The following is a 24,969-nucleotide window of genomic DNA, read 5'->3' on the forward strand; positions in this document are numbered from 1 at the left end:
GGGGTGTCTCTGAAGTCAAGGACCAATACCCCGTTTAGGGCGTGGAGGTCTGGGCGGATACCTCAGCTAGAGTCAAAATCTCTCCTAACTCATATTTTGGCCCATAACTTTACATCTGCACAAGTGACATTCCACCCATGGGTAGATTATTATGCAGACATGTCTGAGGATTGATTAGATATGAATTATGAAATTATACACTGAACGGTTCAGGAGATCTATTTTTCAGCTTTCCTATGTATTCGAGTAACCCATCAAATTGTTCATCTTCTCTTAGCTAATCTGACGATATGTCTGGTTTTTATGTAAGTCTCTCATATTCCAAGATATGAGACATAGGGGAAAAATGGATTTTGAAAAGTGTTTATCTGATTCGTACTTAGTTGGAATGCCTTGAACTCCTGGGAAGGCTCTGTTATTTTTTACAAGGTGTTAAATGGCACAGGTCGCTCAGACAGCCAGGCACCTTGCTCAGAGAGGTGTTTTATAGCTCTGGGTTCCCTGCCGTGCTCTAGCCTGCTTGTGACCCTTCCAACACACATATGTCCCTGCTGATTAACAGAAAGGAAAGGGGGAAAAAGGAGGACAACATGGAGATTCTTAACAAAATGGAGGACTGTGTCAGTCTCTGGGTATACGCTGTTACACAATGTATTTAGTAAGAGGCATGGATAGTTTTTTTTGTCACAATTTTTTTGGAAAATTAAGACATTTTAAGAAATTGTTGTTTCCACATTTTTTTTTCTTTTTTACGTATTGTCATCAGTGCAGTACAGCATCATCATATAACTACCGTGTAGATGATCAGGGATATTGGGCACAATTTAATAAAGGTTATCACATGCGTTTTTTCGCAGGCCCCATTTTCCTGTCTCGTCACTAATGTACTGCACGGTTTCCTTGCAATAGCAGCCCAATATATATTTTTTTCCAGAATCTCTTCAGGAGTGGGATCAAACCAAAAATGACTATTATCATATTGCTGGAATCCCAAATGTGCTAGGTGCAATTAACGGTACACATGTTGCTTTTATCTGCATCTTCTAAGGAGCATATCTACAGTAATTCTTAATCAACTTCTGCTGTCTACAACTACATGACATTCACAGATAGGTTATCGCACGGTTATGCGATATGATCGCGATAACTTACCGCACTGTTTCAGGTGGTCATTAACCCATATTTTGGCAATATAACACTTGCAAGATTTTAAGGAGCATCTCCTTGTGAAGAGGGTTGTTATGAAGAGGTTAGTAAAAGATAGGTTTTAGAGATTCAAATATAAATTACTGTATCACCCAATATATGGCTTCCATCCAGTAGCCAAAAAACATGCAGACCAAAAAAGAGATTCGTGAAAAGAGATTCACAGGAAAGCGACTACATTATGAACAGAATGCGATACTCAGAAAAATTTCCAAAAATTATGCTTTATTACACATTAATGATTGACACTCGGGCAATCGCCCTGGTTTACCATCACCCCAGTATGAGACAATACACACAGACCTAAAACCATTAAAATCACACCAAGACCGGTCTAGATATATGTGCTGCAAAGGCTATGACCACCATAGTCTAAAGCATTTGCAGCACCTGCACATTGGTTACACTCCCTGTAGGAGGTGTATTCAAAAAATTATACCATAGGTATGTAATATCACATGCTATATATATAAGCACATATTGTTACCATATAGGTTACACTCCCTGAAGGAGATTTTTCCAAAAATTGTACCATGGGTATATAATATCACATGCAAGCAAAAAAGACAGATACAGTTACCATCTGGAGAGAAGCATAACCCTAAGCCTATATAAGGCAATGTGGGTAAAACATTGAATGAAAAGGGGGGAATAACCCCAATGATATGATAATGGATTCATGCAGTACAACCCTGTAGAGGCACATGTGGTTGGGGCCCATTTATCTGTAATATACGTGAATAATTGCAAGGATTCTTATAGGTGAAAGAGTCCCTGTTGTTGTCTTGATGGAGAAATGGATGCAAATAGCAGAGGCCTGCTTTGTATGGTTTCTTCACCACAACATGTGGACTGCAAACCACTTTAATATTTGAAATAAAATGAGGCCCAGTAGGTCTTCCGCCTATTGCAATATATGTAGTATGCCTTGCTTCTATATAAAGCATCATAATGTCCCCATCCTGTAATAAGACAAACAATATAAGAATAGTCACTTTACTGGATTTTGCATTACGACATAACTTTTTCCAATTTAACAATACCTTTTATCAACAGAGTAGAGGTACAAGTATGGGGGCACCATGGGCCCCGGCTTATGCCTGTCTGCATTTAGGTTTTTGGGAGGAGCAGGTTGTCTTCAGGTCAGCAGGGTTTCTTGCACATGCCCAGATTTGGTTGAGCTCCTTATTCATTCTGACTATCAACCGTTAAAACAAACAACATGGTTGAAATCACGTACAAAAGGGATGTATAAATGTGGAAAATGTCAGATCTGTAAATTTGTGGATTGCACAGATTTTTTCTGTGATTCAAAAAATAGCACTCACTATAAAATTCAAAGTCTTCTAAAATGTTCTACAGTAAGAGTATTATATATACTGACTTGTCCCTGTAAAAAGATGTATATTGGTAAAACTAAAAGACAACTTAAAGTACGAATAGGTGAACACTTTAGAGATATCAGATCCAATGACCCCGAGAGTAATTTAGCTCAACACTATGCTAAGCATCATGGAGGTAAATTGGATGGTACAAAAGTGAAAGGTTTTTATGCATTACATTTTCCCCAAAGGAGAGGTGATTTTGACAAAGAATTATTAAGAAAGGAAAAATATTGTATATATAAACTTGATACACTGTACCCGAAGGGGTTAAATGTAGAGTGTGATCTCCAGGTATTTCTGGACAAATAGCTTTACACGGATTTCTTATCGCCATTTCTTGGTGAACCTGCGGTAATTCTTTAGCTCCATTAATGTTAAAATAACATGTTAAAATAACATGATAAACCTTTACCCCTGTAGAGGTGTTCAACTGTCTGTTGGTTTAAATTTGAATTTAAATTTAAATGCGATAAAAGATCAGCTGTTGAGCTAATTAGCCTCCTTTCTATTGAGAATAGCTGTATGTTAATAAATGTTCATCTTGATTTCCAGGTATCTTTGGTGAAATAACCCTATATAGGGATTTTTTAATTAACATCGCCACCTTCTGGTGGTTTTGTGGTAATTATTATTGTGATCTTTAGATATCTTTGGTTAAATTGCCATATCTAGGGATTTCCTAATTAATATCGCCATCTTCTGGTGAGTTTGCGGTAATTTCTTATCTCCTTGAATGCTAATAGAATTGATAAGCCTTTGCTCTCTTTGGTATATCCAGTTGCCTGTTCTTTTAAATATAAGTAATGACCAGCTGTTGTGCTAAGTAATTAGCCTTTTCTTCCCATTGAGAATAGCTGCAAGTTAATAATTTGCATGAGTGGGTGGGTTTAGCTGAGTGAGATACGCCCATCGGCGAAATGCGTTGACATCATACGTCAGATACGTCACTTCCGGTCATGCGCACTGGCGATATGCACGCCGACCTACAAGGAGGCAGCCATTTTCACATGCCATGAGTCATGCAAAAGCTGTACAGGCACCATGGAGAGGTCGGAACCCGCGAAATGTCGGCTGATGTAAGCGGTAGTTCCCTGGATCAACACGGCAGTACTTATGAAGGATATCTCTATTTTTTACTACCCATTGCACAGGTGGTGAGTGGACTGTTACAGGACTAACGAAGAAGGCTCCTTGCGACTTATATTATATATACAATAGAGTGAGAGCACTTAAAGTGACTATTCTTATATCGTTTGTCTTATTACAAGATGGGGACATTATGATGCTTTATATAGAATCCTTGCAATTATTCACGTATATTACAGATAAATGGGCCCCAACCACATGTGCCTCTACAGGGTTGTACTGCATGAATCCATTATCATATCATTGGGGTTATTCCCCCCTTTTCATTCAATGTTTTACCCACATTGCCTTATATAGGCTTAGGGTTATGCTTCTCTCCAGATGGTAACTGTATCTGTCTTTTTTGCTTGCATGTGATATTATATACCCATGGTACAATTTTTGGAAAAATCTCCTTCAGGGAGTGTAACCTATATGATAACAATATGTGCTTATATATATAGCATGTGATATTACATACCTATGGTATAATTTTTTGAATACACCTCTTACAGGGAGTGTAACCAATGTGCAGGTGCTGCAAATGCTTTAGACTATGGTGGTCATAGCCTTTGCAGCACATATATCTAGACCGGTCTTGGTGTGATTTTAATGGTTTTAGGTCTGTGTGTATTGTCTCATACTGGGGTGATGGTAAAGCAGGGCGATTGCCCGAGTGTCAATCATTAATGTGTAATAAAGCATAATTTTTGGAAATTTTTCTGAGTATCGCATTCTGTTCATAATGTAGCCGCTTTCCTGTGAATCTCTTTTCACAAATCTCTTTTTTGGTTTGTTATGAAGAGGCCCTTGTCCCATCAACATGGGGGAGGGGACATGGTGCTATGGAGGGGCTCCCTCGGCCCAAAGCATCCCCCCCCACATGTGAGCAGGTGGTCATGGCACCTTGAACAACCATGACTCGTCTGCTGTCTGACAATGTAAGCAAACAATTGTTGGTATTCAGATTAAAAAAATAAAAAGTGTGGGGGGCCCTAAGAGTCTGAAATGGATTTTGGGGGGGGGGGCCTCACACCTTTTTTAGCATGGGGTTCCCCTCAAAATTCATACCAGACCTGAAGGGCCTGGTAAGGATTGGGGGGACCCTACACACATTTTTTTTTTAAGAAAATATAGTTTGTTGACATTTTGCTGTCAGCGAGAAATCTTGCTGACAGCACAAGTCATGGTTTTTAACCGCTTGCCGCCCTGCCACTGTGTTTATACGTGTGCAGGGCGGCAGTGGAGCGCAAAACCACGTTTAAAAACGGGTTCCGCACTCCCGACACTTTCGCGGGCAGGGGGCGCGCGCGCGCCCGCCGACCCGCGGGTGATCCGATTCGATCCAGGAGGGATCAATCATTAGATTTCAGCCAGTGATTTCTGGCTGAAATCGGATGATCGGTCCCTGTCCTATCCTGTCCTGTGTTGATATTTACACAGGGCAGGATATGATGTCATTCTTCTCTGCCTGGACACATTCCGTTCCAGACAGAGAAGAAGAGACATTTAAACGTGAGTAAAACACTACACTAACAGTTAGAACACACTCTAGGACACATTTAACCCCCTGATTGCCCCCCCCCAGTTAACCCTTCACTGCCCTGTCACCAGTGTACCTGATCAGTGAAGCGATTTTTATTGATCACTGTATCAGTGTCGCTGGCGACTTCCAATAGTGCTAGCGCCCCTCCCAGATAGCACCAGTTTGCCCCCCATTACACCAATAAAGCCATTTAACCCCTTAATTTCCCCCCCCACCCCCCCAGTTAACCCCTTAACTGCCCTGTCACCAGTGTCACTGATCAGTGAAGCGATTTTTACTGATCACTGTATCAGTGTCGCTGGCGACTTCCGATAGTGTTAGCGCCCCTCCCAGATAGCGCCAGATTGCCCACTAATACACCAGTAGTCCCGTCTAACCCCTTGATCGCCCCCCCCCCCCCCCCTGAGTTGACCCCTTCACTGCCCTCTCACCAGTGTCACTGGTCAGTGAACCAATTTTTACTGATCACTGTATTAGTGTCGCTGGCGACTTCCGTTAGTGTTAGCGCCCCTCCCAGATAGCGCCAGATTGCCCGCTAATACACCAGTAGTCCCGTCTAACCCCTTGATCGCCCCCCCCCCCCCTCCCCGAGTTGACCCCTTCACTGCCCTGTCACCAGTGTCACTGATCAGTGAACCAATTTTTACTGATCACTGTATCAGTGTCGCTGGCGACTTCCGTTAGTGTTAGCGCCCCTCCCAGATAGCGCCAGATTGCCCGCTAATACACCAGTGATCCCGTCTAACCCCTTGATCGCCCCCCCCCCTCCCCCCTGAGTTGACCCCTTCACTGCCCTGTCACCAGTGTCACTGCTCAGTGAACCAATTTTTACTGATCACTGTATCAGTGTCGCTAGCGACTTCCAATAGTGTTAGCGCCCCTCCCAGATAGCACCAGTTTGCCCGCTAGTACACAGATAATCACATTTGACCCCTTGATTGCCAGGAACACGCTTACTTGCACGCTAAACCTTCATTGCTAGTATAGTGTCTGATTGGATCAATATCTTTGATCAGATCAGCGCTATACCAGCATTCACATTACTTTAGTATCCCCAAAAACGCAGTGTTAGCGGGATCAGCCCCAACACCTGCCAGCACCTGCGTTTAGCCCCTACGCCCCCCCTTCTCCCCCGGCAAGTGCAGTGTCAGTAGATAACTGTCACTTGATACATATTACACACAAAACCGCAGTGTTCACAGAATCAGGCCTGATATCTGTTAGCACTTGTCGGTAAATTTTTTGTAGCGGTTCAAGCAGTCCCTGACAGCCAGGCGCTCTTTTTCCCGTGAGTCGCACTAGGTACCTGTAAATTTAGTGGCCAAAATGTCTAAGCAAAGGTACACTAGTGAAGAGGCCTATAGGATTCTGAGCATGTCAAGTGAGAGCGAAGGGGAAGACTCACTGGCAGAATCAGGCTCAGAATACGAACCTATAGACAGCAGCGGCACCCTGACAGCTAGCTCAGGCGACGAGGAAGTGGTCCCTGCTAAGGTCAGGCGTACCCGATCCCATTCACAGGTTGCTGAGGTGGTACAAATGCATGATGACTCTCATATGCAGCAGAGTGCCAGTACTAGTGCCGCAGTATCTTTTGGTGAACTGGCGAGCACCAGCGGCCTAGTACGTCCTGGTCGTAGGCATACCAGCACTGCAGTATCACTTGGTGACGTGGCGAGTCCCATAAGTGCAGTACAAGCTGGTGCGGTGGCGAGCACAAGTAGTGTCCCGCGGCCACCAAGAATTCGCAGACAGGCCCGTAGAGCCCCTAGTGTCCTTCCGGATGTGCTTGCAAATCCCGATTGGCAGCCCACAAATTCTGCAGCACCCGTACTTCCCCCATTCACTGCCCAACCCGGAATTCAGGTGGAAACAGCAAATTTAAATACTCCCCTTAATTTTTTTGAGCTGTTTTTCACAGAAGATCTTTATGCATTGATTGTGGATCAAAGCAATTTATATGCACGCCAATTTATCGCCGCCAACCCAAATTCAAACCTTGCCAGACCATTCGCATGGAAACCCATTACGGTTTCCGAATTTAAAGTTTTTTTGGGCCTAACCCTCAACATGGGCATTAATGATAAAAATCAATTGCGGTTGTATTGGTCCACCGACCCTCTTGTTCACATGCCCGTGTTCTCTGCTGCCATGGCCAGGCATAGATATGAGAGTATAATGCGTTTTATGCACTTCTACGACAACTCACTCAGTCTTCCTCGGGGTGACCCTGAATTTGACCGGCTCCACAAAATTCGGCCCCTCGTAAATCACTTTAACCAAAAATTTGCAGATGTGTATACTCCCCAGAAAAACATCTGCATCGATGAGTCCCTCATTCAATATTCTGGCCGCCTTGTAATCAAACAATATCTCCCCAGCAAGCGTGCCAGATATGGGATCAAGATGTATAAGACCTGTGAGAGGGCAACAGGCTATACATGTAAGTTTCGGATTTACGAGGGAAAAGATAGTTACTTGGAGCCCCCCGGATGCCCAGACTACATGGGGAGCAGTGGCAAGATAGTTTGGGACTTGGCGTCATCCTATTTCCACATGGGGTACCACTTATACGTGGACAATTTTTATTCAAGCGTGCCACTATTTAGACATTTGTTCAATTTGGGAATTTGCACATGTGGCACTGTGCGATCTAATCGCCGAGGCTTCCCCCAACGGCTTGTAAATACCCGTCTTAAAAAGGGGGAAAAAGCCTGCTTGAGAAATGAAGAATTGCTCGCAGTGAAGTGGAAGGACAAACGGGATGTTTACCTCCTGTCTTCCATTCATGCAGATACGACCGTCCAAATTACCACGGCAACTGGTGTTGTTGAGAAGCCCCTCTGTGTCCACGATTATAACCTTAACATGGGAGGGGTGGACTTCAATGACCAGATGATGCAGCCGTATTTAGTTTCCCGAAAATCCAAACGCTGGTACATAAAAGTGTCAGTTTATTTATTTCAATTGGCTCTATATAATGCTTTTGTTCTCTATAAAGCAACTGGACATAGTGGATCATACCTAAATTTCCAGTTAGAGAACATCAGGGCCCTTTTGTATCCAGAAGGTGCTGTGCCCCAAATCCCTCTCCCAGATGCAGTTAGCCGTCTGCATGAGAGACATTTTCTCGATACCATTCCTGGTACCCCAACCCAAAGAAGACCCCAAAAAAGATGTCGTGTCTGCAGCAAACGTGGAATTAGGCGTGACAGCCGCTATTGTTGTCCCTCCTGTCCTGGCCAACCTGGCCTCTGCATCAAGCCCTGCTTCCGCCTCTACCATACACTAGTGAACTATTAGTATAGGGTACAGCACGGCACAGATCAGGGCACATTTACACAGGGTCTCAAAAGATGTTCGGTAGTCAGGAAACTGGCTATCGCATTTGGAGAGACCCTACCAGCTGTTTAAATGTTTGAAGTTTGGAAAAAAAAGTTAAAAAAAATAAAAAAAATAAATAAAAGTACAAATACCCCCCAAAAAAATAAAAAAATGTAAAAACCAAAAATAGTTATAGTTTTTTTTGTTGTTGTCATTTTTGTGATTGTTCGACTTTCACTGGTTTATTGTTGTTTTATTGTTAACCATTTCTGTTTGCAGGAATGCTTTCAGCTGCAGCGCTGACCTGTTTATTCTGACAGCAACAGGAACTTGCTCTCAGAATAGACATAAGTCAGCGTGAGCAGCGCTGTTGGATGAGATTTTTCATCCGCAGTTATAAAAAACAGAATATATGCCAAAGCATGGGGGCCTGGGGTGGCCTGTGGGTGGATGGCCCCTATGCTTCGGCATATATATTTTATATTTGTTGGCACATTTCATGTGTGCCCACCATTAGAAGTGGGTGGATTGAGGGAGGTTTCTAATGGTGGGCATACCACCACACACTTTTCCTTATAAAGTTGTTTTATTGAGTTTATGTTTTATTGTTAACCATTGTTGATTTTTTTGCAGGAACGTCAAACTGCAGCACTGACCTGTTTATTCTGACAGCAACAGGGTCTTGCTTTCAGAATAGACATAAGTAGGTGTGTGCAGTGCTGTCGGATGAGATTTTTCATCCGCAGTTAAAAAAAAGAAAATATATGCCAAAGCATGGGGGCCTGGGGTGGCCAGTGGGTGGATGGCCCCCATGCTTCGGCATATATATTTTATATTTGTTGGCACATTTCATATGTGCCCACCATTAGAAGTGGGTGGATTGAGGGAGGTTTCTAATGGTGGGCATACCACACACTTTTTCTGGCAGAGATTTCTTCTCTTTTTTTTCATTCAGCCCACAGGCTGCATAAAGAAAAAAAGAACATAGCATATACACCCAACAAGGACCAGTGACGTACTGGTACATCACTGGACTTTGAATGGTTATACCAGGATGATGCCTGCAGCTGCAGGCATCATCCTGGTTTTATTTTTTTCAGCCGGAAATGGGCTTTCATGTAAAAGCATTCCTAGTGGTTAATTAGCTGCAGAATTGCCTTTACAAGCAGCGGGAGAAAATGGCCCCCCCTCCCCCTCCCTGAGATTTGCTTTCCAAAAAGGGGTCATTTGGGGGTGTTTGTTCTATCCTGGTATTTTAGCACCTCAAGAGATGTGATGGGCGGTCAGAAAGTAAAAGCTGTGTAAATTTCAAATTATCTATACCATAGTTTGTAGACGCTATAACTTTCACACAAAGCAATCAATATACACTTATTGGGATTTTTTTTACCAAAAACATGTAGCAGAATACATTTTGGCTTAAATTTATGACTAACTTTGAGTTTACGATATATTTTTTATAGCTGAAAGTAGAAAAAATTGTTTTTTTTTCAAGATTTTCGTGTTTTTTTGTTTATAGCGCCAAAAATAAAAAGCGCACAGGTGATCAAATACCACCAAAAGAAAGCTCTATTTGTGTGAAAAAAAGGACGTAAATTTCGATTGGGTACAGCATTGCATGACCGCGCAATTATCATTTGAATTAGTGCAGCGCTGTATAGCAAAAAAAGGCATAAATTACAGTATCTATACCATAGTTTGTAGACGCTATAACGTTCACACAAAGCAATCAATATACACTTCTTGGGATTTTTTTTACCAAAAACATGTAGCAGAATACATTTTGGCTGAAATTTATGACTAACTTTGAGTTTACGATATATTTTTTATAGCTGAAAGTAGAAAAAATTGTTTTTTTTTCAAGATTTTCGTGTTTTTTTGTTTATAGCGCCAAAAATAAAAAGCGCACAGGTGATCAAATACCACCAAAAGAAAGCTCTATTTGTGTGAAAAAAAGGACGTAAATTTCGATTGGGTACAGCATTGCATGACCGCGCAATTATCATTTGAATTAGTGCAGCGCTGTATAGCAAAAAAAGGCATAAATTACAGTATCTATACCATAGTTTGTAGACGCTATAACGTTCACACAAAGCAATCAATATACACTTCTTGGGATTTTTTTTACCAAAAACATGTAGCAGAATACATTTTGGCTGAAATTTATGACTAACTTTGAGTTTACGATATATTTTTTATAGCTGAAAGTAGAAAAAATTGTTTTTTTTTCAAGATTTTCGTGTTTTTTTGTTTATAGCGCCAAAAATAAAAAGCGCACAGGTGATCAAATACCACCAAAAGAAAGCTCTATTTGTGTGAAAAAAAGGACGTAAATTTCGATTGGTTACAGCATTGCATGACCGCGCAATTATCATTTGAATTAGTGCAGCGCTGTATAGCAAAAAAAGGCATAAATTACAGTATCTATACCATAGTTTGTAGACGCTATAACGTTCACACAAAGCAATCAATATACACTTATTGGGATTTTTTTTACCAAAAACATGTAGCAGAATACATTTTGGCTGAAATTTATGACTAACTTTGAGTTTACGATATATTTTTTATAGCTGAAAGTAGAAAAAATTGTTTTTTTTTCAAGATTTTCGTGTTTTTTTGTTTATAGCGCCAAAAATAAAAAGCGCACAGGTGATCAAATACCACCAAAAGAAAGCTCTATTTGTGTGAAAAAAAGGACGTAAATTTCGATTGGGTACAGCATTGCATGACCGCGCAATTATCATTTGAATTAGTGCAGCGCTGTATAGCAAAAAAAGGCATAAATTACAGTATCTATACCATAGTTTGTAGACGCTATAACGTTCACACAAAGCAATCAATATACACTTCTTGGGATTTTTTTTACCAAAAACATGTAGCAGAATACATTTTGGCTGAAATTTATGACTAACTTTGAGTTTACGATATATTTTTTATAGCTGAAAGTAGAAAAAATTGGTTTTTTTTCAAGATTTTCGTGTTTTTTTTGTTTATAGCGCCGAAAATAAAAAGCGCACAGGTGATCAAATACCACCAAAAGAAAGCTCCATTTGTGTGAAGAAAAGGACGTAAATTTTGTTTAGGTACAGCATTGCATGACCGCGCAATTATCATTTGAATTAGTGCAGCGCCAAACAGCAAAAAAAGGCCTGGTCATTAAGGGGGGTAAATCCTCTGGGGCTCAAGTGGTTAAGCCAGCTATTCTTCACAATATTAATGGGAAATTTGTTACTAATGGGCACCTGCTCCTTTAAAATCTGTGCAATTTCCCCAGTACACAAATATAATTTGTTGACTGCCTCTACATGTTTTGCTGACACGGTGTCTTCAGGAAGCCATGCTGCCATATTGTTGAAGCCTTATAACCTATCATCTTACTCCTGTTTAGTGGATTTATTATGACAAGAAGATGGCTCACATCCGTCCATTTATATATTACTGTCAACCTTTTTGCACTACCAAATTATTCACTCAGGCTGTGTGGACTTATGCCGAGATCCTTACAATCATGTTATCTTTAATAAACTAATGTATATATATAAAATAAAGTATTCAGATCAATTCAAAATGTTTGATTGGAATACTTCTTGGAAAAATTAATAATTAATTTGAAAAAGAATAAAGGAAACAAAACTAAACGAAATGGATTTCATTACACATGCAACTAAATAAAATTAGTAACATAACAAATTGATCCGAAACAAAACAAATATTTTCATTATGCAGATGTCTATTGAACAAAGAAACAAAATGCATGGTGAGCACTGGATACTAGTCAATGAGAAATTGAGGGCCAGTCTACAAAACAACACAATGCCCATATTCCAGCGTATCTGGACCCCTGGATTTCGGCATTCTTTCCAAGAGAATTTGACTACTGCATCTATGAAAATGCATTTTCAACTGTCACATGATTGAAAACTCGTGCAGCCCCCCAACTAACTCCACAACCACCACCCTACCCCTCATAAGCCCTACCTCCCTCCCACCTTTATCTTCCTCATTTCTACTGCCTCTTTTACTTCCTCTAACATCTTAAGATCTCCTTTTCTCCAAATTACAATCCTCAAATGTATTCAGAAAGTCACACCACATGGATGTTAACTTTATAGCTTAATCTGATGATCTCCTCATCATCCTGTGCATTTCCCATCAAAGATGTAACTTGTTACATCTCTTTGTACACCCGTGCTTAAGATTTACCTTTGAGATTTTTTAATTTCAGTGACAGTTCTCTGGGCCTTCCTAGAATGACCACACATATGATGGGCTCTGCAAAATTTTCAAAAAACATTTCAGAAATTATTATACTCCGGAAAAATGTCCGTATTGATGGGTCCTGTTCTCACTTCACAGACAAACCTAATATAAAGCAGAACCGTATGTCCACAGTATATGTATCTGGTATGGGAATATTTTATTTCTTCGTTTTCCAAAAACTTGTGGCAAAAATTTTAATCTTGAAAATACCCACCACTTCTTTTAGCAAATAACTTGTGTTTTCTGCTTTCCAACATGTCATTCTGTGAATGTTTCTACTCTCCTGCCACTTCTGGGCCTCTGAAAATGTGATAAGTAGTTTGGAAACCAGATGCTTAATTTATGACCCTTGAAAGTCTGAAGGAGCTTCGTGGATTTTAAGTCTCCCTGTGGGCTAGGCTGTGAAAAGGTCTCACACATGAGTATACCAATAATCAGGAGAGGTAGCAGAATGTGTCTTGAGGTTCTCATTTCCAAGTATGCTCATGCTGCATGTGAAAAATATCCTTTTATAATTACAACTTTGGGTAAAAAACACAGTTGTATTTATTTAAAAAAAAACATAAATAATAAATCATGAAAAGACTTACCATGAAAGACTATTCACTTGATATATTTAGAACAGAAAATAAACAAAACCATTTTTTTTTAAATGTTCAGCCTTTTTCATTTTATATAGTAAAGAAATTACTGTATTTTCCAGCGTATAAGACGACTGGGCGTATAAGACGACCCCCTACTTTTCCTGCTAAAATGTAGTGTTTGGGCTATACTCGCCGTATAAGACTACCCCTCTAGCAATGCACACCAGTGGGAGGAATAGTGCCCCATCATTGGTGTCAGTGGGAGGAATAGTGTCCCATCATTGGTGTCAGTGGGAGGAATAGTGCTCCATCATTGGTATTAGTGGGAGGAATAGTACCTCATCATTGGTATTAGTGAAAGGAATAGTGCCCCATCATTGGTATTAGTGGGAGGAATAGTGCCCCATCATTGGTATTAGTGGGAGGAATAGTGCCCCATCATTGGTGTCAGAGCGACGAATCGTGCCCCTTCATTGGTGTCAGTGGGAGGAATAGCACCCCATCATTGGTGTCAGTGGGAGGAATAGCACCCCATCATTGGTGTCAGTGAGAGGAATAGTGCTCAATCATTAGTATCAGTGGGGGGAATAGTGCCCCATCTTTGGTGTCAGTGGGGGGAATCGTGCCCCATCATTGGTATCAGTGGCAGTAATAGTGCCTCATCATTGGTGTCAGTGGGAGGAATAGTGTCCCATCATTGGTGTCAGTGGGAGGAATAGTGCTCCATCATTGGTATTAGTGGGAGGAATAGTACCTCATCATTGGTATTAGTGAAAGGAATAGTGCCCCATCATTGGTATTAGTGGGAGGAATAGTGCCCCATCATTGGTATTAGTGGGAGGAATAGTGCCCCATCATTGGTATTAGTGGGAGGAATAGTGCCCCATCATTGGTGTCAGAGCGACGAATCGTGCCCCATCATTGGTGTCAGTGGGAGGAATAGCACCCCATCATTGGTGTCAGTGGGAGGAATAGCACCCCATCATTGGTGTCAGTGAGAGGAATAGTGCTCCATCATTAGTATCAGTGGGGGGAATAGTGCCCCATCTTTGGTGTCAGTGGGGGGAATCGTGCCCCATCATTGGTATCAGTGGCAGTAATAGTGCCCCATCATTAGTATCAGTGGGGGGAATAGTGCCCCATCATTGGTATCAGTGGGGGGAATAGTGCCCCATCATTGGTGTCAGTGGGAGGAATAGTGTCCCATCATTGGTGTCAGTGGGAGGAATAGTGCCCCATCATTGGTATCAGTGGGAGGAATAGTGCCCCATCATTGGTGTCAGTGGGAGGAATAGTGTCCCAACATTGGTGTCAGTGGGAGGAATAGTGTCCCATCACTGGTGTCAGTGGGGGGTGGAATAGTGCCCCATCATTGGTGTCAGTGGGGGGGGAGGAATAGTGCCCCATCGTTGGTGTCAGTGGGAGGAATAGTGCTCCATCATTGGTATCAGTGACACCAATGATGGGGCACTATTCCTCCCACTGACACCAATTACACTTGCTGACCTCTGTTCTAGTATGGTGCTGCTGCAGCCAGCATATGTGGTTGCAGCAGCACCTCTACACAGCACACTTACCGGCCGTTCCTTCACTCGATTTTCGCGGGGCCGCTCGGCTCCGCCCCCTCGTTGGTGATTGGCCGTCTGTGTGCCTTTCCTGAGCTACAGTTCTAGCGGCCAATCACCGGTGAGCCGAGCAGCCGCGCAAACATCCAGTAGCCGAACTGAAGGAGCAGCTGCGCTTCCTGGACCGGATCGTCGTGGGACTGGAGCCAGGTAAGAAACAGCAGCCCCTGCTTACCCCTGTACTTGGTGTCCCTTCCATTGGAAGGGGGGAGCGGCGGTGGCACCGCGCCGCCCCCCTAAAAAGTGTCAGTATACCGGCGTATAAGACGACCCCCGACTTTTGAGAAGATTTTCAAGGGGTAAAAAGTCGTCTTATACGCTGGAAAATACGTTAGTGAAAACAAAACAGTGGTATTTATGTACCAGCAAAATTAATATCTGCCTATTTCAAATAATGACATACAATTTATTTGGGTACCAGTCATTGTCAGTCAGATTATCACAGCACTGATTACTGAAAAATGGTCTAAAATGGAAGGCATTCTAACAGGTATTGAGGTGGTTAGGATGTAGCTAATTCTGTCACAAAGATGTTTTTCCGAAAAATAAATAGGTTCTATACACCATGCCTTATCTTTTTTCCTCTACTTTAATTTCAGGCACATTCTATACTCAGGAACCGTTGTCCTCTTTGTTTGATTTTGTTTGCCAACATCTCCAGAAGAACTGGCTTCCTTATGATCTCTTTGGTCCCTGTGGCCAGAAGTTAGAAAATAAACAAGTAACATTCTACGACTGTGGTTTGGTAAGTGGATGGTAACTTTATTTTGCCAGGGTTTCTTTAGCTCCTCAGGAAATGAGGAAAAACTTTTTTTTTTTAGGTTTTTTTTTAAGATCGACATGAACATGATTTCGATAAACATACTTAAAAAAAACTTCAGCTTGGTGTATGAATGTTTAAAAACACGTTTAACATGTATAATGTGGAATCACAGACTGGATAATCATAGACCCTGGGTTAAATACTGTCTTCAGGTAATTGGACACTGGCAAAGTTTTGTTGGACATGCCCCCTGGGTGTATACCTAAAACACTAACCCACTCTGTGAAACCCATTTTTTTGCTATGTCCTTAGCTGATGGATATCTTTTCCCTTACGGTGAAATTATTCCATGCTTCACTAGTTTATTATTTTACTTTGGATTCTGCAATCAGTTTCTCAGTTAGATCCTTACTGTCTTCTACTACAGCAATAGAAAATATGTGGGATTGGTGGAACCTTAGTAAAACCTTGGGAGAGGTTCTTGGACCCCACACAATGGGGACAAACTGTAATGTTTCTAAAGGTACTGGGTCCTGCTTGGGCACTTACCTTGGCTTTGAGTGCATTGTGTGATGTTAAACAATGGCATCCATCAGTACATTCCAGTGGGCAACAAATATAAAAACAAATGAACAAAACCAGTTTTCAAAAAAGACTTAAAAACATTTTCACCAGGACTAGGTTGCTTAAACCTGAGAGTTATCTTGTGATAGCCATTCCTACTTTATAAGGAAAGCTTACTGAATGAAATGGTATCAGCTGGTTGACCAAAAGCAAACGTAGTACCAATTTTCATAAAAGGCCTGAGATATACAGTACACCGATGAGCCATAACTTTAGAACCACTGACAGGTTAAGTGAATAACATTGATTATCTTGTTAACATGTTGTCCTTGAAGTTGGTGTGTTGAAAGTTGAAAAAATGGGCATTGCAGTTTGTTGTGGAGCCGCAGACCTGTTGTGCTGACCCGTGTTCACAGCCAACAGTGAGCATAAGAACTGGACCATGGAGTAAAGGAAGAATGTAGCCCGGTCCGATGAATCACTGAAGGGAAAACGCCCCAAGAACAAGCAGGAACTGAAGACAGTTGCAGTAGAGGCCTGGCAGAGCATCACCAGGGATGAAACCCAGCATCTGGTGATGTCTATGTGTTCCAGAGTTCAGGCTGTAATTGACTGCAAAGGATTTGCAACCAAGTATTAAAAAGTGAAAGTTTGATTTATGATTATTATTCTGTCCCATTACTTTTGGTCCCTTAACAAGTGGGAGGCATATGCAAACTGTTGTAATTCCTACACTGTTCACCTGATTTGGATGCAACACCCTCAAATTAAAGCTGACAGTCTGCAGTTAAAACACATCTTGTTCATTTCATTTCAAATCCATTGTGGTGGTTTATAGAGCCAAAAATGTTAGAATTGTGTCGATGTCCCAATATTTATGGACCTGACTGTATGTCCAGACCAGGTGGAAGTCTGGGACCTGGTTAGTCTACTTTTGATGGGGGAGAAATGTGACAGACCCAACCGGGACAGGGGCTTTTGGAGGGGACTGCAGGCTAGCCTCTTGCCTACTGACTATGGGCCCTGGCTTATGAGGGGGGGGGGGCTTGATTCTTTAGGAGGTGTGTGCCTCGGAGGACCTTTGGAGTAGTTTTTACTTCAGATTTAAGTCCATATCTCCCCGAAACACACAGACTCTGAGTCGGATACAGAATTGGGGTCTCTGTGCCCAAACCAACATTGACTGCTTCAACCCCCCCTCCTAGACTCAGAACAGATGTTAATCTAATCAGCTCAAAACAACCTGGTGCTGAGGTATCTTGCTGTAATCTATTTGTTAAGGTGTTATGTGTTATTGTGTCTTTGTCCCATTGTTAATTTAGTTAATTGAGTCACCTATTGTTACTGTCCGCTAGTCCTCCTGGAGGTTTCTACATGATGGGATTAGTCTTGTGTCAACTTGACCTCATTGCCTAATATGTGTTTATCCTAATGTGTAATATTTGTTTTTATTGGTCATGTGGGGACTGCCCCTATTTCTGAAGTGCATAAAAACCCGTATTTCTGTTCAATAAACAGTTCCAGTTACACCTAAGCTAGTGTCGTCTAGTTCTTGGGTGCAGTGCCCAGTGAGGTGGTCCGTCTTACTCCCACAATATAACACATACAAAAATAATTAATAAAATGTTTGAAACACACATCAGCTCTGTGCATGCAAGCAGTGGTGTGAGGGAAAGGATCACGTAGTGAGCTGATTGTGTTGGTGCCCCCTCTGGTACATGTACCATGTGAGTGTATAGGAATTTTTGTTTTTTAATCCTTTTTTTTTTTTTTTTTTTTTAAATATAATCTTTTTATTAAAATAGATTTTCAAACATAATACAAAAGAAATACAAGTTACACAATAGAAACAGATAAAGAAAGAGACATGCTGTGAGCACATATCCTTATGTAGCCATCTGCCTGCTGTCAGGGCAGTAGGTATAAGCGCACTATATACCATATAAGGGCCCCAGTGGTTTGCAGGAGCTATGTCTCTGCACATGGCCAGTAAGCTCCAGAATGGTAATATGGTTGTGCCATAACAAAATCATTGTAACTTAACAAAAACTTGAGTAAGCGTGTTTGATGGAAATTAAAAATGAGACACAAAAAAATGAATCGGGGTACAGACATGGGGAAGAGCAGAAAAAAAGTCAGGAGCCAAAGTAGTTAACCTCAGAGTAACTATGATCACAAGGTACAGTACCAGTCCAAACCAGAGGAAAACATGAAAGTGTGCATGGAGGAGGTCGACAAATCATAAGAATGTGTATCGTCAAGCAAAAAAAAAAATAATGAAACGATATGCCAAGCACGTGTCAACTATTGTCTGCGATGGAGTATCATCGTCTGAGAACACCAAGGGAGTGTCAGTAATCTTAATCTTTTAATAAAAATGTTTCACTGTGTTACATTCTTTTGGGCTTTTTGCTTATCCATTTCGGGGTTGATGAGGATTTTCCAATATTGATATTCTTGAGCGTAGTGGAGAAGAAATAATGGCTATTGGTTTAAAAGAAGATTTGGTCACTTAATTTCTTTTCCATAAGGATATGGTGATTTCAACTCGATGTGGACATTTTATTTATGTATGTGTTATATTGTGGGAGTATCCTTGATTCACATATGTAATATATGCATTTTAATAAGTATTTAAAGGGCCAGCGCCTTACTTTTTACTATTTAAACAAAATATAAGTGTTATTTACTCATAAAGGGGCAGCTGCCATGTTTTTTTTTTCTTGTTTGTTTGGTTTTCATTACACACTTCTATGATGGTGCTTCATTATTGATATATTAATGTGATGCTTTGGGCAATGTTCTGCAAGGAGACCTTAGGTCCTGCCATTCTTGTGGATGTTACTTGACACAAACCGCCTACTTAAACATTGTTGCTGACCATGGAAACGGTATTCACGGATGGCAGTGTCCTCTTTCAGCAGGTTAATGCACCCTGCTGCACTGCAAAAAGGGTTCAAGAGTGGTTTGAGGAACGCAACAACAAGCTCAAGGAGTTGACTTTCCCTCCAAATTCTTAAGATCTCAGTCTAGTTGAGCATGTGTAGGATCTGTTGGAAAAACAAGACTGATCCATGGAGATCCCACCTCACAACATACAGAACTTAAAGGATCTGCTACTGATGGCTTGGTGTCAGATACCACAGAACACTTTTGGAGGTCTAGTGGCATCTATGCCTTGACAGGTCAGGGCTGTTTTGGTGGCAAAAGGATGATCTATTTATGAATTGTGTATTAGGTGGGTGGTCATAAAGTTATGGCTGATCGGTGTATACCTGGAACCTACAGGCCAGTCAGCCTATCATCAATAATATATAAACTATTGAAAGGGATGGTAAAAGACCATATCCAAGAATTTGCTGTTGAGAATAGTATCGTTGGTAGTAATTGACATGGATTTATGAAAGACCTTTCTTGTCAGAAGAAGACATAGTGTATCTAGATTTTGCTGAGGCATTTGATACAGGATCCCGTACACACTTTAAAAATGAAAGTATTTTGACATTGATTATATTTTACGTACCAGGATAAAAATGTGGTTGCAGGAATGTGTGTTCAGAGGATGTCGGTGACCTATTTTTGAACAATCTAGAGTTGTGAGCAAGGTAACCCAGGGTTTTCTTCAGAGGCAACTTTCTTTAAAGCAGAAATTCAGTCAAAACTTATCTAAGCTTAAATCTACTTATACCCCATTCTAACCCTATTCTATATACCCTGTAAAAGGAAAGATGCCTGTACTTGCCTATGTTGATGTTGCTCCAGTCCAGTCACTTGATCTCTGCAGTGGCTGACTTCAGTGTAGAGGACAGATCGCCGACAATGGCTGCAGAGCAGACATCATTGGCTGTCCTTCCTCTACAAACCAACGCTGAAACCTGATGATGTGACCGGACTGGAGCAACTTCAGAATAGGCGAATATAGGCATCTTTCCTTATACAGGGAAGATAGCATAGGATTAGAATGGGGGTGGGAGTAGACTTAAGTTTAGTTGGGTTTTGATTTGCCTTCTACATTAACTTGTTCATAAACAATGTAGAGAATTGTTTAAATAACTCCATCTCAGTGCGTGCTGATGATACAGAGTTAAACAGGGCAAAAACTTTATAACATGATACAGCAACTTTAAAGAAGACCAATTTATAATAAAGGGGTGAGCAGCTTGTATAGCAGATAAGGTTTAATATTAAAAAATGTAAAGTAATGCACTTGGGAGCTGAAAATATGAATGTAAGTTACTACTAGGGGGAGAACCTCCTAGGTGAATCAAGGATGGAAAAGGATCTGGGGGTCCTAGTAGCTTACAGACTCAGTAGGCAAAGCTGCAGCTGCAGCAAACAAGCCTATCAAACATTTAATATGCATTATAATTCTTGTTCAGTGTTTTTATGTGCACACAAATTTCTAACAATGTACAGAAATAAATTTACAAGGATTTTCCCTAATATACTCAAGTGTATCAATTGAATACAATGTTACAGGTTGTTAGAGGTAGCTCAGTTACACAATGCTGTGCACAACAAAAGGTCATGTATTCAGTAGAATATAGATCTCATTGTGGTGTTTCCATTGGCATTAAATGTTAGTGAGGAAGAAGAGGGCTATGGGGTCTTCCACAAATAGCTTAACTTACTAAATATGGGAAATGAGTCAGTCACTCTACTGAAGATTTAACATTATGGTTCCAAGAGGGTAGAGTCAAAAGCAAAAAGTGGTCCACCCATGGCTGCCACACTTTAGTATGTTATGAGAGCTCATCCAACAAAGTTGCCTCAATTTTACAATGTATGTGTCAGGGCTCCCGGTGTGACCAGAGGTGTGTGGACTGACACAGGGAAACGCAGGTATAGTGTAAATAAGACAATTTATTAAGACTAAACAACACAAACGCAGTGCAAGGTAAACATAACACAGTGCAAACAACCCAACCTCCAACAGATAACCATATATACAATCAAAAGTGGTCGGGCAGGCCGGGTCGGTAGCAAATGGGCAAACGGTACCAGGAGCGAGCAGAACAGTGATCAGGAATAGCCGAGGTCAGGACAGGCGGAGTTCGTTCAGAGTCAGGATCAAAGCAGAGTCAGGATCAGGCAGGAAGCAGACAGGATGCAGGTACAGGGGCTCATGGGAAACATACACCAAGGCACTGACTGCAGGTCTGGCCATTCCTTAAATACACCTCCTGCAATCAGCCTCAGGTGATGGCTGATTGCAGGAGTGAGCTTCTGGTTGCTGAGAGCACCCGCTGGCCAGCCCTGGTACTGCAGCCCGCATGGCAGATGAATCCCACCACTAATGGTGAGTCCATTCCTGACGGGTGTGGTTGTATGCTGGAAAGTTCAGCTGAGCTCCAGGAAGGCCTGAAAAGCCTGGGGCTAACGTGCCCTGCCCAACCCAGGCAGGATGGTGGATCCTGGGCCTGGGTCCAGCGATGGGAACGCCCTGAAGGAGCCTAGTACCGGCCTCTCTTTTCCACCAGTAGAGGACCTGGGAATGGCCCCTAAGAAGGGGGAAGTTTACTCTGCCTACCGGGATCGTGTGGCCGCTCGGGCCAGGTTAGTAAAGAAGGAGGAAGCCAAGCTCCAGAAGCTGACTCTGGAGCTAATGAAGCTCCGGTCATCCTATGACCGTGTATGGTCTACAAAGCGGCAGGCCATGAAACCGGGCCTGCAGGCGCTGGAATTACGTGTGTCCCAGCAGGGGAGGTATGTGGCGACGCTGCAGCACAAGAGCGGAGTCCTAAGTAAAAAATATTTGAACGAAGCGAGATTTAAGGCTGCAAGAAGCCGCAGTGTTGCGGCTAAGCGGGGTCCGGTGGAGGAGGCCTCCTCGGTGGAGGAATTGTCGGGAGAGTTGTCGGTGGAAGGCGAGCAGGGGCAGGCTGAGCCCACAGCATCCTCAGAGAAAATGGCGCCTAAAATGGAAGACAGCGTGGTCGCGGGATCGTCAGAGTCCCTCCCCCCTGGGCAGCAGTCTGTAGATTGGGGGACCCAGGTGGAGGAGGCGGAGATGGCGGGCGGTTCGTGGCAGAGGCGGTGCCGGAGCTGCGTGGAGCCGACTTCAAGCCGACCGGCTAAGCCGGTGGTGAAAGAGCGTGCTGCCTTTGTCATGCTGCAACGCATCCCCAAGGACGTGTTGGCAAAGGCAGGGGAGCCACTGTCTGTACAGAAGGAGAAGGACTCTGCTGAGTGTGTTGGTGAGATGGTTGTGGACACTGGGGTAGCGGGTATAATGCCTGCAAATTTGTCTGAGGTGCAGGTTAGCCCTACAGTCCTGGCTAAAGGTGTTTCCACTCTGGTGGTGGTCCCACTAGGCCCCGCCCCTTCGCGGGGCATGGTGGCCTCTGGTGCGCAACCAGCAGGTCCCCCGGTTTCTCCTCGGGGCTCCAGGTTCTCAGGTCCAGGCTCCGGCGGGTCAGGCTCAGGTGGGTTCTCCTGCTGGTGTGGGTGGTCCCCAGCCCCAGGCTCCCCCAGGTCATGGCTCATCTGCGTCTGCCCCTTCAGTTGCTGCTGCTGGTGTGGCGGCTTCCCCTGGTCATGACCCCTTGGTGTTGAGTGCCCCTGGAGCTAGATCAGGGCTCAGTTACTACGCTGCAGTTAGGGGAGGTCAGGGGTCAGTGGGATCGGCCCGGGCAAGGGCAGGTAACCTACCCACTTCCGCCGCCAGGCGAAATGTTGTTCAGCTCAAGTGGTCAGGGGAGGCCCCCCCCCCCCCTTAGCAGGAGAGAGGTCATAGACCGGATACTAGAAATGGGCTTCCGTGCCACAGATATTTTTGCGTTTATTGCTCCAATTGGTACTGGAGAATATGCGGCCAGAATTGTTGGACCTCTTTTGGCAGAGGTATGAGGCCACCTTTGTCACCAGCCCTAGGTGGGTGGGCCTTACCCCGAGGCTCGTCTCTCGCCAGTCCCTGATTAAAAAAATAACGGTGCTGGTCAGAAACGAATCCATCCCAGCATCAGATATTGTGGTCTGGCTAAGTAGATATGGGGATGTGATGGCGCCCCTTGGGAAGATCAATGATGAGAGGGGAATATGGACAGGTGGGTGGACGACCACCGTCCGCTTAAAGGTGGTTGGAAATGTGCTCCAGCACATTCCTTCTTCCGCTTTTCTAGTAAAGGATCGCCTGATAATTTTTTATGCGGGTCAGCCGAGGGTCTGCCACCGCTGTGGGGGCAAGGGGCATTTTGCGGCCACCTGCCCCGTCATTAGATGTTCCCTGTGTCAGGAAATAGGACACCTGGCCAGGGACTGCAATGTTATCCGATGCAATCTCTGCGGGGAGCTTGGGCATTCGCACAACCAGTGCCCGGAGGCCCTCCACAACCTTCCGGTGGGGGAGCTTGAAGCAGAGTTGAATCGGATAGATGCTGAAGAGACGGAGGCGGCGTTGGAGAGAGCGGCTTCGGCTGCTGTGGCAGCCCTTGAGAGGGAAGGGGAGGTTTCTGTGGCTCCTCCTGTCTCTGACCCCCCTGTTTTGTCTACCCCTTTGAAGTCTCCTGTTGTTCCCCCTTGTGTGCCGGTTCCTCCTCCCAGGAGTAAGAAACAGCTGAGGGAGGCTGCTAAGGGGGCCGGGATGGTTGAGGCTAGGTCTAGTCCCTCAGTGTCTGCTCCCCCCATGCTCTTGCCGCTGCGTTTCATGCTTGTGCACGTTTTCAAAGGGAGCGTGCCACAGCCAGGAGCTTATTTTTATATGGTGCCGCGCGCATGCGCCTTACGGCGATTAAACGCCATATTTGTATGGTCGTGCATGCGCAGTAAGTCTGAAAGCGGCTATCTTAGTGGCGGAATTCAGAGAAGATAAGCAGGGGAAAACGCACCTGATACAAATATTCAAAAAGGATCGATAATCAATTAGAAATACATAATAAGATGGACAAATAAATATGGGACATAAAATAAAGGTGTATTATCCTGATAAAATGACAATAAAATGATAAATACATCTGGAATGTAATAAAGACCGGAAAGGAGCAGGGCCTCCATTTTCTTGAGGTCCTGCAGTATCACGATGTCCATTTTTCAAGGGACCAATATATGATTATCAATACATAATTAATAATTTAGTGTTGAAGGATCTGGATAATTGAAAGTCAGAAACCGAGACAATCAGAGACAAATTAATAATGGGATGAAGGATCTGTTAGAAAAGAAGGATTTGGTAATTTGCCCAGCAGATAAGGGAGGGAGTGTTGTAGTCCTTGACAAGGCAGATTACCTAAAACAAGTTTACGACATCCTAGAGGCTAGAGATACTTATACTCTATTAGATAAGAACCCTTTGACACCTTATAAAAAGGCTCTGAAGAGCATCATTAAACAAGGTTTCGAGAATGGTATTATAAACAAAAAAGAGAAAAATTATCTCTGCCCAGCTGCCCCTAGACTACCTATACTCTACTGTTTGCCAAAAGTCCATAAAGACCCTATCAACCCTCCTGGAAGGCCCATAGTAAGCAGCATATGTTCCCTTTGCTCATGTATAGGAGAATACAATGATTGCTTTCTCCAACGTTTGGTTTGTAATACCCCTGCTTTCCTTAAGGATACTAAGCAAGTGCTGGTAGATCTGAAACAGATA

At 42.9% G+C, this 24,969-nt stretch overlaps 1 protein-coding gene across 6 annotated transcripts in view; it reads left to right on the top strand.

Moving 5' to 3' along the window:
• The window catches only part of UBXN6 (UBX domain protein 6), a 335,037-nt gene that overhangs the window by 287,645 nt on the left and 22,423 nt on the right, over positions 1-24,969 (top strand). For all 6 annotated transcript variants that reach the window (XM_089686670.1, XM_089686671.1, XM_089686672.1 and 3 more), the window contains one exon: positions 15,655-15,800. In XM_089686670.1, the coding sequence (XP_089542796.1) occupies positions 15,655-15,800 (146 nt within the window). The remainder of the gene's footprint in view (positions 1-15,654; positions 15,801-24,969) is intronic.

This window comes from Staurois parvus, unplaced genomic scaffold (assembly GCF_062004578.1).
Source record: "Staurois parvus isolate SC_StPar_1 unplaced genomic scaffold, SC_StPar_1.0 ptg000405l, whole genome shotgun sequence".
NCBI classification, from domain to species: Eukaryota; Metazoa; Chordata; class Amphibia; order Anura; family Ranidae; genus Staurois; species Staurois parvus.